Source organism: Rhynchophorus ferrugineus, unplaced genomic scaffold, assembly GCF_030347505.1.
Source record: "Rhynchophorus ferrugineus isolate W39M unplaced genomic scaffold, kcgeb_rfMv2 rfM2, whole genome shotgun sequence".
Taxonomy (NCBI): domain Eukaryota; kingdom Metazoa; phylum Arthropoda; class Insecta; order Coleoptera; family Curculionidae; genus Rhynchophorus; species Rhynchophorus ferrugineus.
The window spans coordinates 80,488,727-80,506,613 of NW_027472581.1; the positions used below are offsets into that span (position 1 = coordinate 80,488,727).

A 17,887-nucleotide genomic window follows, 5' to 3' on the forward strand; every position below is an offset into this window, starting at 1 on the left:
AGTCGGTAATTTTGTTTTCTTTACCTTTGGATAGCTTAGAAATAGAAAAATCTAGTTAAAGCAATTGTTTAGACCTAAGAAATAATAAAATATCTCTAAATCATATGACCCCTTAATTTGTCAGATTCAGCTAGCACATATCCCTTCAACATGGGATTTGGGTGAGTAAAACTTCCAATTTCTAATACTCGGTATTTTTGGTTTAAAAACGCATCACGTACTATCCAGTGTTGGATTATTTTAGCCGCTCAATCACTTTCAGTAGCCCCTTCAAATTTAACAGTAAAAATAAAATTCTCTCCAAACCGTGCATATTTTATTCAATATGTTCAGAGCTAAGAAATAATACATTGAGATACCTTATTGCATTTTGCAAGAAGCATTCGCATTAATACCGTCACAGTTAAGATTTCGATGCAATATATAACATAAGTTACGCCATTAATCATAAATTAAATTCAAAATTTCCTCAAAATTAAATTCACAATCCTGAAAATTATTCTCTATTTTGTTCTATTTCTATATGGAGTGATAATGTCAGCGAATCGAAAGTATCGATATATATTTCACGACACAATATCGATGTTTTCTAATTTAAATACATTCCTACCAAAGCCAACTAGTCATTAAGACGAACTTAAGTAAAATGAACCTGATATTTAATTTTGGAATGTGTCTAGTGACGAAATCGTCGGTTTTTTTTCAGTTTCTGTTTACTTCACTATCTTCGGTCTGTTTCTACATATATAAAGGTTCTTAAGAAATATTTCATTTGAAGAAACTCAACAGATTCGATATAAGTCAAAACAATATTTAAAAAATGTCGATGAACTATGATGGAATTATTACGATGACATATAATCAATTATTATATAAAAAAATACTTATTATAGTATTATTATAATACTATAAAAAGTGAAATAATATAATTTATTTAATTACAACCTAGTTCAGAGAACCTCACCAAGTAAATCACATGTACTAAATAATCAAGCACTACATTATTCTGCAGAAAAATTCATAGGAATTCGCATATTCTTTCCAGCAATAAAAAATATTTACAGGAAAAAACAAGAAAAAATTCGAACGATTTTTTTTGTTTATAAATCGCAGACTGAAGATAAATCTTAAACTATTGAATGAGAGTTATTTTTGGATATTACTAACCAGTCAAATATTAAAAAAAAGTTGTTACGGCGTATATTTTAGTAATATATTTAATATACTGAGTGATGTTTGCATTTTTGTTACAACCAACATGTAAAAATTGCTCTGCTGAACAATTTTTTGTATTAAAAATTTGTATTATTTTAAACATATTTTTTTTATTGCAGATGCACTGCACATTTTATTGTTGATTACACGGGTCAAGCTACAATTATTGAGAATAGAAAATATATAATATAATTTATATAATCAACGATATATGTCGATCATCACTGTCGAACTTCTGAGATTTCTAGGAGAAAAGTTAAATCAAGTGATTATTTTTTATATTAATTACATCTTACAATAGATATGCTTGGTACAATCTTAATTCATTTATTTTATATTTGTTTATTATATACTAGCGACCCGCCCCGGCTTCGCACGGGTGCAATGCTGATACTAAATTAAATACACTACAGAAAAAATATGAACGTTGTATATAAAAACATAGCGGCCCGCTCCGACTTTGCACGGGCATAAAATATATATGCCTATGTCACTCAATGAAAACATGATTAAAATCGATCCAGTATTTTTGGTTCATTCATTACTGCCCTTGGCCTGCACGCATTAAATTTGGAGTAAAACAATTCCTCTTCCCCTATACTTACTATGAAGATTTCTTGCTATCTTTGGAATATCTAAATTCATACAATTTTTATTACATTACACATTTTTAAACGCAAATTTTAAATTTGTAATATCTCCGAAAATATTTGTTTAATTTACATGCTGTAAGGAACCATATTGATCTATATTAATTGCACACTGTATTTAAGGTACTTAATTCGATAAGGATTAATGCCGTATTGCTTAAAATAGCTTCGTAAATAAGCCATTTTCTCACGTAAAAAGTAAACAATAAAAATGGTTAATGTGGGTTATCCCTAAAAGATAAACATATACCATCACGGACTTTTTTGTAGACCTTTTTATGGTGTACAATACTGTAGTACATTAATTTGATCTAACTCGTAGGGTTAGGCAGCGTTTTTGCTAATTGCTAAATAAGCCTAAAAAAATAGGTTAATTTACGACATCACGTTAGAAACCTCTAAAATTAGCAATGTTGCCTTAGTATATTATGCATGTATTATACATGTAAACCTTCCTCTTGAATCACTCTATCTATTAGAAAAAAACCGCATCAAAATCCGTTGCGTAGTTTTAAAGATTTAAGCGCACATAGGGATATAGGGACAGAAAAGGCGACTTTGTTTTATACTATGTAGTGATTTTATTTTTATAAATTTATTACTACTGTTCTAATCCATTTTAAGCTAAAGTGAAAAATACACTTATACCAAACAGGCGTGGTTTGTTTCGCTTCATTCCTCTGATTTCCTACGCGTTGTCCAGTAGCTGTAGTGTTTCTACGTTGCTGTGATTTAGCAACTTCATTCATGTTTTAAGGCGAAATCTTGGATCACTTCGTATATCCATTAGATTTCGAGGTTATAGTGCAACTCTTCGTTTGTTGTGTAGCGATAAGCACTGGTAATTAATCCTAAAACATTGTTTTGACTGCGTTGGATTACCAGTTTTGTGTTTGTAATTAACGTTTGTATGTACAAATACCTACAAAGGCACTAATAATTTTAATTTTTTGATAATAATTAAAATCAATTGTCCCTAATAGGAGGGATAATAAAAAGATTTATTTTCGCTGGACACATTCTTGAACCACCGAGGGTAATAAAAAAACCCGAACTGATCGAAAATGGTAAGACGATAAAAGTTCATGAACTGCTTTAAAATTGAGCAACGACCAGTACGGCACACGAGTATTTTCCGGGTATTATCCCCCAGGTCGACACCATTAGTTTTGATGAGTAAGCACCTATATCATTTAAGTTTTTTGATCCCACGCCATAACAACGTTAACGGCGGGATCTCTCGAGCTGTGACTCATTTGCCAGCACCAAACAGGTGGTCCGTGGCTGTTCCATTCAAGCGTGACCACGGCGGACACACAATAGAAGACGCGAGACTTTTAACTGGTGGAATTTATCGTGATGGATACAGATAACACAGATCTGCAAAAAAAACACCTGTAGTCTATCCAAAGAGGCAGTGAACTTACGTCATCAAGATGTATAATGTATTGCCTATTCTAGTTTGTAAATTCGCTTTAATACCAGACAATATTTTCATTCTCATTTTATTCCAGCTAAAAAGAGATACAATGCTGTCAGATACGTTGGAACATGTAAGCCTGCAAAAGTCGTTCGGTTGTCCAATGTTTGCGACATTCTTCAAAACCTTAGTGATAAGAGGTTATAAACCGGTAAACGTTGTTTTGACGCCTTGCTTGTTTTGGTAAATTTCAAATCGTTGTTTAATATTTTTGATTACTCTGAAATTGAGAAAGTTGAAAAAGTTGTTGAAAAAGTAAAATGAGTTAGAGAGGTAAACATTGGTATTATTAAATATTCAGCTGTTGAGGTCTTTTTAACAAATATTTTGTATTGCAGCTGCAGTGAATATTACTATGGCTGGGTACAAATAAAATCTCGCAAATTAAAGACAAACGATTCACCGAGTTTTTGCACATGCGTCACCAAGATGTGTAATGTAAAGATGTATAATCAGACAATATTTTCCTTCTCATTTGTCAGACGTATACAAAATTCTTGAAAGCAATAGTGATAAAAGGTTATAACTCTAACCTATTAAACTATTGTAGCTGTAGAATTAACTGTAGTTTTTAGATGTACTATAAGGTTAAAATAAATTATATTTGATAACATTTTTATTCAATTATTTTATTTAGGTTAGAATTTTGTTGTATGTCAAAGCCAAACTGAACAAAAATTCAGAGTTGATAATATTACGACGTTTTGACGTCACAAATTTATATGACGTAAGTACAAAATAACTTTGGGTACATTGATGTTTGTTCTATTCGAGATTACATTTATGAAATGTATAAAATCACTGAGCAGTTTTTTTATTATAAAAATAATTTAATACAATTTTATTAAGTCTCCTTTTTTAGCAACGAGGGTTTATCTGGACTGGACCTACAGTTTAACGTGGGCTCCGAACCACAGTCATCTGTATTAAGCTTGCCGACTGAGGAGTGACTAACTTAGAAATCATCCCAGAAGACATCCGGTCTTACCCAGCCTGGTTACTAGCCTAACTGGCATCATTTTCAGTAGGTCCTCCTAGTCCTGTCGGCATTTAGTACAATTATTTCAGAGATAACTGTTAGTATGGATACCTATAGAAAACTTGGGGATATGTAGCTCTTTCAGAGATATAAGCCATCACTTGTGTATATACGTAGGTATTTCAAAATGGAACATTGAGTCACCACTGCCAAGACGCTAATAAAAAGAGGGTAAAGAAAAGAAAAGTTGATGAAAAAAGGTAAAAGTTATATGATAAAAACAAAAAGTCACTTAATTGTGTTTAATTGTGTTTTATATAATTTACTTGTTTAGATACTTCTGAAAAAAGATTACACAGTAGATATTATCATAGAATGTAAGGTCTTCCACCCCATCACTGCAGATTCAATCAAATCGAATTGTTATGGAATGTAACAAAGAATTACTAGAGTAGATATAGACGCAAAGAAAGATATACAGACAAGAACTGTTTGGATATGTGGAAAGCAATACACTCTCTACAATAACGCCCTTCGGTTTGGATGAACTAGATCAGGCACATAGAAAAAGGGGTTAACAAATGGTGAAATTGTGAACCAGTGTTAGATTAGAAATGTACAGCTTAATTATTGACCTGAATAGTGGCTCAGAATGTGACAGTGAGTGAATGAAACTTTCTGGATGTGGGATTATAATTCAATGATGACAATACCAAGCCAGAATGATGAGAGTGGAAACAACTAAAGGTGATTATATAATTAATATAGGATAACTGTAGAAAATCATATTTTAGAGTGTTAAAGATTCCTATGCATAGATATGTGTGTAATTGTCCAGAATATATATGAGCCTTTGGTTAAATTGTACGAGGAGAAAATAAATACTAACAAATAAATAATGTTATAGAGATTACAGTGATTAAATCTAATTTTATTAAGAAAAATTTACACAGCTAATAACAGAAGAAGCTAAGGAAAAATAGAGTGACATCAGAATGATTTGTCAAAAAAACAGACCAACGAAGGAAACAAGAACTAAACATGAAAAAGTTCTCTAATGAAAATACATTTACTTGGATACACTATTCGAATGGAAAGTTCTGGCGCGTCTAGGGTATTCATTAGACCCAGTAGCGCCATATAATTATTAATACACTTTTTCAATTGATATTTAATTTTAAAGGTTTAGTATATTTTGGTGCGTATTTTAAAGGTTTGGTGTAAATTTGGTACTTAATTGTAAGGATTTATTAAACATATCAATATTTTGTATCTCCAATATATTGATATTTTTTTTATACACACGAATAGTTAACAAATAGCTGGCAACCCCGAGACGTTTATCTGGGATGTTATTGAAGGGTATTTCCGATCATTCAGTAACCTACCATCGTTTGGTTTAGACGTGCCATCATCGACTACCCAAGCCTCGTCTCCAGGTAACACCGCTGCCATCGGTTTTATCTATTTTGTATTTTCCACATTTTTTATATTGCCAATAAATAACGGTCACATAATGTAAACACCACTGTTTCATTTCGTTTTACCTCCATTCACCGAGCCATATAACTTACCCTGAAATCGATATAACGATATTTTTTAAAATATCCATATATCGAAACATCCATATTGTTCTCGGCTGTCGACACCGTTACCTTCTCATTACCACTTGTCCATAACGATGCAGCATGGCTTGGCTGGCATATGGTTTCGAAAATATTAATCGATCGTATCGCAACCAAATCAACATCGTTATTTCGATATGGCATCGCCATGTTGCTAGGAAAAAACTATAAGAATTGATTGAAAATATTTTGATCAATACATATTGCATCTATTCTTCTAAAAAGCACTAAATGCCTTCCTAAAGTAAAAAATCACTAGAATATATCAAGCGCCTAATACATCGTATCAATTTCCCTCAAGAATGCATCAAAGTTACAAAGAACACTCAAAACTTTATGTACTTTATGTTTTTAAACTAACACGACGGCATTTTTCTTCCGTACTAATGTCAACGGACAACAGATTAGAATGTAATCATACACCGATGAAATTTACTTTCTAACGATGGTTTGGGTACGGTTTAACATCGTTTATAAAGTATTACAGTGACCGGGTATGCATGAAATTTAATTCAGAAACACCATTTATCCAATTTGGAGGACGATTTACTTTTTGCTATGTTTTTTTTTTAATTTATAAGAATACAAGCAATTTGTGTCTGTATATAGAGGTATTTCCATTAAACGTTTTTTATCTTGATTGTTGAAGAAAAAAACGCAGATGGTAATGCGATTTTGTCTGAACCTAGTCTCATTTTAAAGATATAGAGTTTGCAACAGCGATTAATATATATATATATATAGGCTTTATGTATGGGAAACAACATCTTTCTAACGTTTGCAGTGAATTATTACAAAACTTGCCGTATAGGTCCGGTTGAATTTGATTCTCAGTCATAAAATCGATAATTATGACACGTGTATTTCAACAGATTCTTTTGAAACCGGCGAATCTGGGCCTTCTACTTCAGACGTATAGGAACCAAGAATTACAACACGAAAAATACCAATAACTATGTGTATATAAGTGTTATCGCGTTTTAAACACAAAAACCTTTAATTTACTTGAGAAACCATTTTATTTCAAGAAGAAGAAATAAGAGGCCGCTTGTAAATGTATGCACGATTTAAATTTATTTGAACATAAAAACTTCCTAATGCTTATGGCTACGAAACCAAAGAAGAGCTGCATGATGACCTCAAAATCAAATGGATTTGCGAAGTGATCCAAGGTTTCGTCTCAAAACATAGGTTTACTAAATCACAATAACATGGAAGCAATAGAGCTACTGGACAACACGCAGGAAATCAGAAGATTGAAGCGAACCAAACAACACGAACTTGTTTAGTGTTTAAGTGTATTCTTAACTTTAGCTTAAGTTCATTAGTTTTATTTTAATTTAGGAAATTCAAACTGATGTATTAATCCCGCGCTCGCCTTGCTTGTATATTAATGCAAGTATAACGAAACAGTAGTAATAAATTAATTTATAAATTAAGACTGTACTAAGCATATCTAACGTATGATTTAATTAATAAAAAATACAGAAGAAAGAAATAAGAACAATCGTCTTTAGACCCAAACGTAGGATAGAAGAACGTAAGCAATGAAATTGTGAGAGAGAGACAGAAAAAACAAAAGTTCAAATTGCACATTGAAACCCGCCGTTTTACTAAAACATTCATTCACAACTCATCATCAAATTTGCGAATCAGACACATCATGATTCATGAAAGTTAGTAAACATGTCTAGTTTGAGCCAGTCAACAGGTGCCATTTGTGTTTGAAATGTTGATATTTCTTCTTGATTAAAAAAAAACTGCAGCTAATAATTGAGCCAAATGGCGACGAGTGTATTACTGAAAGAACGCGCCAAAAACTATTAGAGAGATTCAAATCAGATGATTACCGCGTGGACGCCATTTTCCATCGATTAAAAGCATTGGGAATTGTTTAAAAACAATGACATTGCTACAAACACGGTAACAAGTAAAATTTAAACGCTTTAAATAATCCGGAGAGTCTCTTAGCATCGGCAATATTCCTTGATAGAATCTTAAACCGTTCATTTGTTCAACACAGTTTCATAACTAACTTTGATTATTTTCACATATACTTAAAAAACATGCAACAAAAATTGAACGAGAGTTATTTTTGGATATTACGAACTCTTCAATATATCTTTTGAGTAGATAACTGATCCACTACATACGTAAATCGACATCAAATTTAAGCTAAGAGAAATTTTCTGTATTTTTTAAATATTATACGAACATACACAAAAATTTGATAACTCGATCGCTTATTTTTTTAGGAGAGAGGTATTTTCTTTTTCATACAACGATTAATCTAATGGACTAAAGCAAACAGGTCTTGTTCGATCCTCCGGAAGAAAACTAAATGAAAACTAATTACGTTCCATCCCATTTGCTGCGGACGTTTAATTACGAATAAATCACCGCAATTAATTGTTGTTTATTATTCACGCTAAATTCATTTATAGAAAAATTACGCAATCAGCAAATGAACAGCAAAATTTTTGCACAGTCCCATTTCTTTCATACATAGAATCGAGATATCCTTGGGTTCTTTGACAATTCTATGAGACACGGGTTTAAAAGTCAGGGCCAACTGCAACTTAAGTGATTTGGCCTTATAATTTCGTTATCTGACTGCTAACAATATAAACCAACACAAAACGATTATAAAAACCGAAACACTTTCTATCTTCCAATCGATTATTGGTGCGAAATTCCGATCACAATAAGCGACGTCAAAGTTCGACGCTTATTCTTGTTTTCCGTTTGGGGACCGAAAATGACCCAACGTAAAAGATAACGTCAATGGTCACTCTTAATGCATCTCCACTTATTTGCATAAGAATCTTATCGTTCCTGTCCTGCAGGAGGCCCTGCCGCGAATACCAGCCGCAGAGCCGTTAGTTCACGGGACGTAAGCAAAATTTATGATCCTGGTACATTCCTGAGCTGGACAAGTTGTAATACCAATAACCAACTGCAATTTTTAAATTAACATTCATTCTGTCCAGAAAATTTATCACACCTAGTGCGAAAAGAAAAAAGTATTTAATCCAGTAAGGGTGTTTTATCGACTATAAAATACGTAACAACTATTAGCATGGAATAACAGTGAATGTGATCTGCGTTAAATAAAAACACGCTGTATGAATACAAATTATTAACATTATAAACAGTTTTATTTGCACTGTTATTAAATATATACAAGAAAAAAATACATAATTGAATTGTACTTACATGATTAGGTAATAACGAAACTAAATGAATAAAACACGAAATTTAACATTCACTACAGTACAATTTTTGTAAAAACACCTGAATAATCCATTAAAACTCTTAATATTATTTACTGTGTCGATTAAATATCGGTAATATAAGACAAGGGACAACACCACAACACCCAACACGAACTCAACTGAAAAACTAATCGAGAATACCGACTGTATTTTGTCTTAGTATTGCGGGCAGGTGAACTTACTCCCACCACACAAATACCTAATATACCTATCTCTGTTTATTTAAACCAATCCAACAAGTATATTGAAAGATAGTGAGAGAAACAAATGTCGTATGTGAATACCTGTTTTGGCACTTTTTGTGCGCTATTTTTTTTGTAGTGCAAAAAATCACGTGAGTATATCGGCTTTGTATAGATACAAACCATATTTTTGCTTTGCGTAATAAACCTTTCTACAGGAAATCGCTTTTATTTTATCTGCCAAAGAGAGACTATGCAAGTAACTGCAAAATATACGTTTTGTTTCATTCCTTTGATACATTACTTACTGATTTGTTCCACTACCTTTCCTGTCGCAAAATGTATTGTTCCGAGGCATTCGCAGAACGTTCTAAAAAATATATCGTTAAGATTCCAATTATATGCGCTATTTCTCTTTTTTGACGTTTTTAAATCCGCTCACTCAAATATACGCCTTCTTCGTTTCTCTGAATCCGGCGCCTGTTTTGTTGTTCTGTTCCGTATGTGTGTGTGTGGATATGCGCGTAATATTTCGAACATAACCTTATTAATAAGGATCTGTCAACTCCTAATGTGTGATGGGTAAATAATGCTTTTGAATAGAGTCGTTTTTCGATTATTAGTTGGTGTTTAGTTTTTGTGTTGTCAAATAATAGTTGGTAAGTAAACAATTCGTTGTGTTTTGTTTTCTTATTATTTTCAGGGCCTAGAATATGTCAAGCAATGACCGAAAAAATGAAATCGTCAAATTTAGCACTTTTACTATAATAGATGAGAAGTAAGCACTCGTTTGGGTTTTTACTTCAGTCCTCGTCAGTTATTGTTTGAAAGAAATGTATGAAACTTTGTTCCACGTCAGTGCATCATAGCTTTGTTTTCTGATGGGGCGGAATCCGTTTGCAAATGTCTTATATTATGAATCATTGTCATCATGTGAAATGATGATGGCCAGTCAGATCATCAGTATGCTATTTTGTCTGTTATAAGCGCAAGATTGTATTTTTATGAATGAAAAATTAATAGTGATTGCATAATACATTTTTTAATCTGATCAAACCTTAATTTATGGTCATTGTATTATTGGTACAGATAGGTAATAAATAATACAAGTGACATTGTCAAGTTATTTTGCAACTATGATATCAACTATCATCGTAGAATTTATTCCCCGGCATTTTGTAAACTTTTGTCTGACACGGAACCTCTTTTTCAGAGATTTATCTAAAGTAATGGGTCAAACACTATCTGAACCAGTCACTGCCAAAGACACTACATGTGTGAGAAATTCGCTGTATAGAGTTGGCTCTAGTTGTATGCAAGGATGGCGGATCACAATGGAGGATTCCCATACACATATTTTATCTTTACCTGATGATCCAGGAACAGCATTCTTTGGAGTTTTCGATGGGCATGGTGGGCCAAAAGTAGCTGAATATGCTGGAAAGCACTTACACAAGTACATTATTAAACGTGATGAATATAGGTATGAAGATTTTGGGTTTTTGCTTTTAATGTTCAAAGCCTAGATTTTAGTTGATTTCAATTTTTAAAATAAATTAATGAATATAATACATTAACAGAGATGGTAACATTGCTGAAGCTTTAAAAAAAGCCTTTCTTGAGCTGGATAAAGTGATGCTAAATGAAGATTCTCTAAAAAATGAACAATCAGGATCCACAGCAATCACAGTTATGATTAAGGAAAATAGTTTATTTTGTGCTAATATTGGTGATTCTAGGTTTGTTATACTTCAACATTTGTTTTTAAAATAATAGCAATAAATTATTTTTAGAGCTATTGCCAGTGTGAATAATAAGATGGAAAGATTATCATTTGATCACAAACCAAATAACACTGAGGAATATGAACGAATTATTGAAGCAGGCGGTTATGTTGATTGTAATCGAGTGAACGGTAATTTAGCCTTATCCAGAGCTTTTGGGGATTATGTGTTTAAACGAGATTATAGTAGATCACCGGAAGAACAGATGGTTATAGGTAGGTGTGAATTGATTATATTGTCAATCAGTTTTTATGTTATTTTGTTTATAGCATTTCCAGATGTAATGGAAAAAACTATTAATCCCGACTGGGATTTTATAGTACTGGCTTGCGATGGTATATGGGATGTAATGTCAGACGATGACGTTTTGGACTTTGTAACCGAAAATATAGCTAATGGTTTGGAACCTGAGGAAATATGTGAGAATTTGATGATGAGATGTCTCGCACCCGATTGCCAGATGGCGGGCTTAGGTTGTGATAATATGACAGTGGTAAGTCGATTTCTAAATACCTGTAAAAATTGGTTCACGGAAAAAAATATTTGTACAAGAGTATAACCATAGATGAATTTGTAGGTGATAGTGGTATTTTTGCATGGAGAACCATATGAAAAGGTTGTCGAAAAATGTAAACAATATGTGGCCTTTGTGAAAACGACCAAAGAGGAGAACGAGAACAAGATCATCGAGTTCGCCGAGCCCCAAACAAAAGAAGATCAGGAAAGTCCAACCAGATGCGCGGCGAAGAACTGTCCGGCAAATATGCAAAACGAGGAGGACCAATAACGAACTTTCACCGATTTATTGTTTGAAATTATTTTATCATTATTGCATACATTTAAGGATAATATAGAACAGAAAAATGACATGTTTTCTACGTGAGTCATGAGGTTTGCTGAAATGTGTGACATTCCGACTTATTGCCGCCGTACTTAGAATTACACAGAAGAAAAATCGTCCCAAGTTTTTTTTATTAAATCTCATCAGTTGTGACTGTGTTTTGTGAGTCAGATTAAAATTGTGGCGGGATTCGCGAGAGGACGTTCAACCTAAAGGCAATCAATCTGTAAGTAATCTTAAAATTGTTTAGTGCCATATACATACGGTGAATTTGATGATAATAAACGGTTATGATTAGGTCACACTGTAAATGTTCTGTAAATAGTATCAAATGTTAATTACCCTTTGTGGACTAAAAAAAAACTTAAAGATCGTTGGTCATGAAGTTTTTTAAATTAATAATGAACCCTAATCCCCCAGTGTTTAATCTTACTTTGATACTAGTCCAAAGTATAAAACCTAGACGGTCAATTAAAAGTGACAATTTATTAAAAGAAAAACAGATAATAGTTTTTATAATGTTTTAAAACTAAAAATGAAGCTTTGCTAATTTATTTTGTTAGCTGTTAATATAGTAAAATGTAGAGATTATTCATCTTATAGGACAATTTGTTTTTGAGATGTTCATCCCGTGCCAACTGACATTCATTCTGTTTTCAATTAAAGTGAATAATCAGTAGGAGCTTTTATAGGCAAATGCTGGATGAGACATGTACAAAATTGTAAAAAATATAGGATTATTCTTAATTAACGTTAAATTATATTACTATTAGACTTTATAGTTCCTAGAAGACACAGTAGATTATCACTTAGTATTCTCCACGTCATTAAAAACAACCGTTTCGCACAAAACAATTATATAATATAATAAAAATTCATCATCTACATCAAATGGTATTATGTTGTAGGGTTATTTCTTTTTAGATTTCCCCAGAATAAAATCTGGATAAAAATCATCGTATAGTTAATGTGAGACTGTTTGATGTGTACTTTTTTCTCTTTTTTTAGCTTATAGATCGTTCTGTTATGTAATTATTTAATAGATAGTTTTTAGAAATGCTTTTTGTCTCGTTCATTTAACCATCTCATGTTGCAAAAATAGTTTGAATACAAGAAATCATAACGGACTGTTACATTTAAATCAATGATGTCCATAGTATTATAGCAAACAGCCGTTTAGATCTCTAAATCCTTGATACTTCCTGCGCTTAATGCTATTACTCAGAAAATTTGATAGTATCTTGCCTAGGAGATTAATCGGTAAATCTATATAAAGTTTTTAAAAAAATGGATGGAACCTTTGCAAAGTTGCAAGCATAACCCACCACGTATGCTGCGTACAGACCGGGCCAACGAAAGACAACGAATGAGTTTGTTGAGATATTTTTAGTTCTGCTTGGATGGTTTGACGACGGCCAACGAAGGTTTGTTGGCATTCGCTTGCAATCCGTAGAGTGTAGCTAACATCAAAACAAAAGAGTGATCATCAAGGCCAACGAGTGTTCGGTATCCAACGCCGAATCTCATTCGTTGGCCTGGTCTGTACACAGTAATATATTACTAAAGCAGCAAAGGGGGAGCCAACATTGGACGAATTAGAATCAAAATAAATTTGACGGTTGGAGAAGAGTACAACAAATGAGCAGGAAGGATTTAGACAGAATTGCGGTTGTGTAGGTAAGATTTTGGTACTCCGCCAGTTTATTCTTTGGTTTAATTACTAGGTGGAGCGAATTAGATGTCGAGATGTTATTGATTTTCGTTATGCATTCATCTGTATACATTGGTCCTAACAATTATTAAACTTTTTTTACTCTGGTTCTGTTATCTGTGTGTAAGTGCGAAACAATTTATCGAATTCATTTGAGAGTGTTTGTCAAGATATCTCTGCAATGCTCTTTAATCACAAAAATGGTTTCAAAATACCAGTAGATGTAATTATGCGGAAATTATTTAAAGGTTTAAAGAACAAGAGACATTGCGTCCAGTATGATGTTACAGACTTATTGTACTCGCTGATATAGTTGTTGATACGAGTACCCTTCACGATATTGTTCGCATTATACAGTTATGTTTTAAGGACAAATAATGAAATATCCAAAATATTGATGAATGATAGATGATCTGCTATTATAAATCTCAATGGCATCCACATTAATAATACAGGAGAAGGAACTGCCTATGATTGAAGCAATAAGCCGAAACACTCAAGGTGCAGGATCTTTTGCTTCGCCGAGATGGTATGTGTGTTGTGGATTGATGGCATACATGGTTGCTTACAATCCGCTAAGATATTCTTCTGGGGTAGGGCTTACTGGCTTCTCCATAAGAGCCTTGGGCATTAACGGTGGTCAAGCCCTTGAAGCACGATAATGAAACGAATGTAGTCGAAATAAAGGTGTTGAACATTTTCAATCCATATGGTTGTCACAGTGTTAGTTGATGAAAGCAAAACATGAAACAAATCAGTTTCCTTATTCAAAAGAACCGTTTCATCTGCTCCAGTAACAGCTAGGGAAAAGAACTCTACCCCGAAGAAAGATCATTTCAGTACAAAGGTGTAAATCGGACACCAACTGCTCCTGACAATTCGCTTAATTATTATTATTTTTTTTAAAGCTATGATCGATACAAATGAAAATTCATTGATTAATACTATTATCGATTTACATTACTTTCAAATTTCACGAGTTTGAACTCTCTGGATATTCAAGAGTTATTTAAAATTCTCCGATGTCTTAAAAAGAGCAATTAGCGGGATATTTTCCCAAATATATAGACAACACTATAACTCGCAAAGTATATCTATAACTGTCGAGAAAGGGGAATGAAGCCTTGGTAAGTTAATAATTAGCTGTATCAGCGTAACGTGCTACTTCACCAGAACAAGCAGTGTGACTTTAATGCTAATGAGCTAAACATTTTCTATATTAAGCATGACAGACAACACTGTGCTTGCCCCATTTATATCAAGGAAGTATAATATTCATAATCATAAATAAAAAATTATATAGTAAGAAACACGTTAGTTAGTATAGTAAAGTTTTGGTATTTAGAAGGGTCCTATTTTGAGATCTCACAACCCCAAAAAATGTCCCCAGGGCTACTACTGGAAGATCTGATAAATTTCTTCTGGCAACATTAAAATAACATATATTTAAAGGAAACTACATCTCTAATTGATGATCTTAAAATAAATCAGAGCCTGTTTTCCTGGCATTCAAAAACGCTTCTGCAGGCGTTTGTTTTTCTTCAGGTGATGGTTCCAGTGGATTACCTTGCTCGTCTAACTTGCCTTCCTTAAAATCTTTGGCAATTTTGGGCGCATACACTACATTAAATAGATCTTGAGCTGTGAACTCTGATTGAACAACTTCCTTTGTCCTATAGGAGACATATGGTTTAAACTGAAATAATATAAATTATATGTTTGTGAATTTACATAGAAACCACAAATAATAGTTACCTTACAACCAGTAAGATCTGGGACTATTAGTTCGGGAATCATTTCTGGAACCATAACAAACTCGTTATTACCATTTGTGTAACCTATTGGTCTCACGCCCCTAGCTGAAAATATATAGTACATGTAAGATTATAAGTAAATTATAAAACAAAAATAATACGTACTATGTATAGGAACGTCAGGATCTGGCTTTTCCGCTTGTTGCCTTTTAAATTGTCTGGATCCTCGTTTGTTGAATAACTGAAACTTCCTAAAGTTCCGTTTACCAAAATTGGTTGCTGTCGTGGATATAGAACGTTTTATAATTAAATTAAACGACATTACGTTAACTTAATTTAAATTCTGACTCCAATAAAAAAATTATTATATTCTACTAATGGTTCATTTGTTTTTCTTTAAAATACGTTGTTTAAATTTAATGATGTTAAAAATTGTAGGTTAGGGCTCAATAGCCATGAAATAACCTATACAACCTATATTTTTGACATTTATTATGTAAATATATATAGGCCTTTTATCTTTGTTTTAATTTATTCGATAATTAATCGGACACAACATTGACCTCATAGTTAGAAGTCAACAAGTGATGTGAGATGTTTCGGTCAAGAATTTGGATAAACCTAGAAACACAGTAAGTTCTTAATTTGTTTTTAATTTCACTTTCCAAGTTGACATTATTTGTAGACTGAGGCATAAGTCTCATTTGGAGGCCCTAAGAGAAAAAGTTGCCAATGGCCCGAGCTTGCAGGACTTCATAAGTAATCCCAGTCCAGTTTTAAAAGATGAATCTCTAGACTGGGATAGTTATGAGGGAAGATTAAAGCGAGATAAAGGTGAAGAACAGCGTTTGAGGTTGCCGCCGTGGCTAAAGCGTGAAATACCCACGGGAAAGAATTTTAGTAAGATCAAGGAACAATTACGGCATTTAAAATTACATACAGTATGTGAGGAGGCTAGATGCCCAAATATTGGGGAGTGTTGGGGTGGAGGAGAACATGGTACACAAACAGCTACAATTATGGTCTGTCTATAGTTAAATTTTATATGAATTGATAGTTATAAATTTATTATAGTTATTAGGTGATACCTGCACCAGAGGCTGTAGGTTTTGCTCAATAAAAACATCAAGGGCACCTCCAGCACCAGATTCAAATGAGCCAATTAATACAGCTAAAGCTATTGCTTCATGGGGCTTAGATTATATTGTGCTCACATCAGTGGATAGGGATGGTATACTTATTTTGAATTTTATCCCTAAATATTAACATTTTTCTCATAGATTTACCTGATGGTGGTTCAAATCATTTTGCTGAAACTGTTCGTGAGATTAAAACCAGGTATATTTTAACAAATTACAAGGTGTCATATTTTAAAATGAGAAAAGTTCATTTCTTAAAGTTGAATTGCGTGGTAACATTTAATGGGAGGAAGGATCTTGATAAAAGTATGCATAAAACTTGAACTTTCCTTCCGGACACATTATAAGTCATATGGAATTTTTGATGATTGATTTGGCTTTTAGGAATAAAAATATTTTGGTTGAGTGTTTGGTCCCAGATTTTCGGGGTGATTTGAACCAAGTGAGGACAATTGTTGATAGCGGGTTGGATGTCTATGCTCATAATATTGAAACGGTAGAAAAATTAACTCCTTACGTTCGAGACAGGCGGGCGAAATATAGGTAATTGCTATGTGACAAAAAGAACCTCTGTTATTTGATTTTAATATTTAGGCAATCACTGTTTACTTTGGAGAACGCGAAGAACATGAATTCCGATCTTATAACTAAGTCGTCCATTATGCTTGGTCTGGGCGAAACCGACGAAGAAATCGAGGCTACTATGAAGGATTTGAAAGCTGCTAAAGTTGATTGTGTGACTTTGGGACAGTATATGCAACCCACCAAGCGTCATCTTAAAGTGAGCCCATAATGTAATGGTCTAATGATGTTTCACTCTTTGGAATTTTATTAGGTAGTGGAGTATGTGACGCCAGCCAAGTTCAAACATTGGGAACAAGTGGGTCAAGAGATGGGATTTTTGTATGTGGCTAGTGGGCCTCTGGTCAGAAGTTCTTATAAAGCTGGCGAATTTTTCATTGCTAGTATACTAAAAAACAGGAAGATGAATACAGCATAATGTGAAAGCTTGTTACCTTTATAGAATAAAATGTATTTATATATTCAAAATATATTAGCTTGCCATTTCAACAATGAATTTGGTTACAATGTAGAAATATTTGATGCATAGTATTCACCAACAAATTTGTATATGCAAATTTTATGGCATTTTACAGTCTGCGTTATGCCACATCCCATCTAGCATAGCGTAGGTTTTTTAGACACCTGGTACACGGTAGAAGGTTAACACTCTCTGATTTAAATAAAAATG

The 17,887-nt window shown here is 33.1% G+C and overlaps 4 protein-coding genes across 9 annotated transcripts in view; 2 read left to right on the forward strand and 2 right to left on the reverse strand.

Annotated features, from left to right (window-relative positions):
- LOC143191404 (echinoderm microtubule-associated protein-like 2) overlaps nt 1-9,373 on the reverse strand; it is a 97,146-nt gene extending 87,773 nt beyond the window's left edge. For 3 of the 4 annotated variants that reach the window (XM_076396457.1, XM_076396456.1, XM_076396452.1), the window contains exon 1: nt 9,166-9,363. The gene's annotated coding sequence lies outside the window, so the exon portion shown is untranslated. Of the gene's footprint in view, nt 1-9,165 lie in introns of all 4 variants that reach the window. The other variant, XM_076396460.1, reaches the window with a different exon arrangement.
- Nucleotides 9,374-9,440: 67 nt separating this feature from the next.
- LOC143191407 (putative protein phosphatase 2C T23F11.1) lies at nt 9,441-13,091 on the forward strand. Of its 3 annotated transcripts, none has more exons than XM_076396464.1 (6): nt 9,441-9,558; nt 10,620-10,889; nt 10,987-11,145; nt 11,200-11,405; nt 11,460-11,683; nt 11,768-13,091. In XM_076396464.1, exons 2-6 carry the CDS (start codon nt 10,636-10,638, stop codon nt 11,975-11,977), a joined length of 1,053 nt encoding a protein of 350 aa, XP_076252579.1. In that variant the 5' UTR covers nt 9,441-9,558; nt 10,620-10,635; the 3' UTR covers nt 11,978-13,091. The 3 variants fall into 3 exon arrangements, with proteins under 3 accessions (XP_076252579.1, XP_076252580.1, XP_076252578.1); XM_076396465.1 differs by having other exon boundaries at nt 9,483-10,065; XM_076396463.1 differs by lacking the exon at nt 9,441-9,558 and adding an exon at nt 10,118-10,184.
- Nucleotides 13,092-15,168: 2,077 nt separating this feature from the next.
- mRpL41 (mitochondrial ribosomal protein L41) lies at nt 15,169-15,937 on the reverse strand. The gene is made up of 3 exons (XM_076396468.1): nt 15,662-15,937; nt 15,498-15,601; nt 15,169-15,438 (listed from the first exon to the last, which is right to left on the reverse strand). Exons 1-3 carry the CDS (start codon nt 15,816-15,818, stop codon nt 15,220-15,222), a joined length of 480 nt encoding a protein of 159 aa, XP_076252583.1. The 5' UTR covers nt 15,819-15,937; the 3' UTR covers nt 15,169-15,219.
- A 30-nt stretch (nt 15,938-15,967) lies between these two features.
- On the forward strand, nt 15,968-17,709 carry Las (lipoyl synthase, mitochondrial). Its single transcript, XM_076396466.1, has 7 exons — nt 15,968-16,128; nt 16,182-16,518; nt 16,571-16,727; nt 16,777-16,834; nt 17,020-17,178; nt 17,230-17,416; nt 17,471-17,709. Exons 1-7 carry the CDS (start codon nt 16,091-16,093, stop codon nt 17,633-17,635), a joined length of 1,101 nt encoding a protein of 366 aa, XP_076252581.1. The 5' UTR covers nt 15,968-16,090; the 3' UTR covers nt 17,636-17,709.
- Nucleotides 17,710-17,887: the final 178 nt, after the last annotated feature.

Bases quoted from the DNA above. Each gene is read 5' to 3' on its own strand.
- Las (XM_076396466.1), top strand. From the start codon at position 16,091: ATGTTTCGGTCAAGAATTTGGATAAACCTAGAAACACA. The intron at 16,129-16,181 runs GTAAGTTCTTAA...CATTATTTGTAG, and splicing joins TGGATAAACCTAGAAACACA to ACTGAGGCATAAGTCTCATT. The intron at 17,179-17,229 runs GTAATTGCTATG...TTTAATATTTAG, and splicing joins GACAGGCGGGCGAAATATAG to GCAATCACTGTTTACTTTGG.
- mRpL41 (XM_076396468.1), bottom strand. From the start codon at position 15,818: ATGTCGTTTAATTTAATTATAAAACGTTCTATATCCACGACAGCAACC. The intron at 15,602-15,661 runs GTACGTATTATT...ATATATTTTCAG, and splicing joins TCCTGACGTTCCTATACATA to CTAGGGGCGTGAGACCAATA. The intron at 15,439-15,497 runs GTAACTATTATT...ATATTATTTCAG, and splicing joins CAGATCTTACTGGTTGTAAG to TTTAAACCATATGTCTCCTA.
- LOC143191407 (XM_076396463.1), top strand. From the start codon at position 10,120: ATGTCAAGCAATGACCGAAAAAATGAAATCGTCAAATTTAGCACTTTT. The intron at 10,185-10,619 runs GTAAGCACTCGT...CCTCTTTTTCAG, and splicing joins TTTACTATAATAGATGAGAA to AGATTTATCTAAAGTAATGG. The intron at 11,146-11,199 runs GTTTGTTATACT...AATTATTTTTAG, and splicing joins GCTAATATTGGTGATTCTAG to AGCTATTGCCAGTGTGAATA.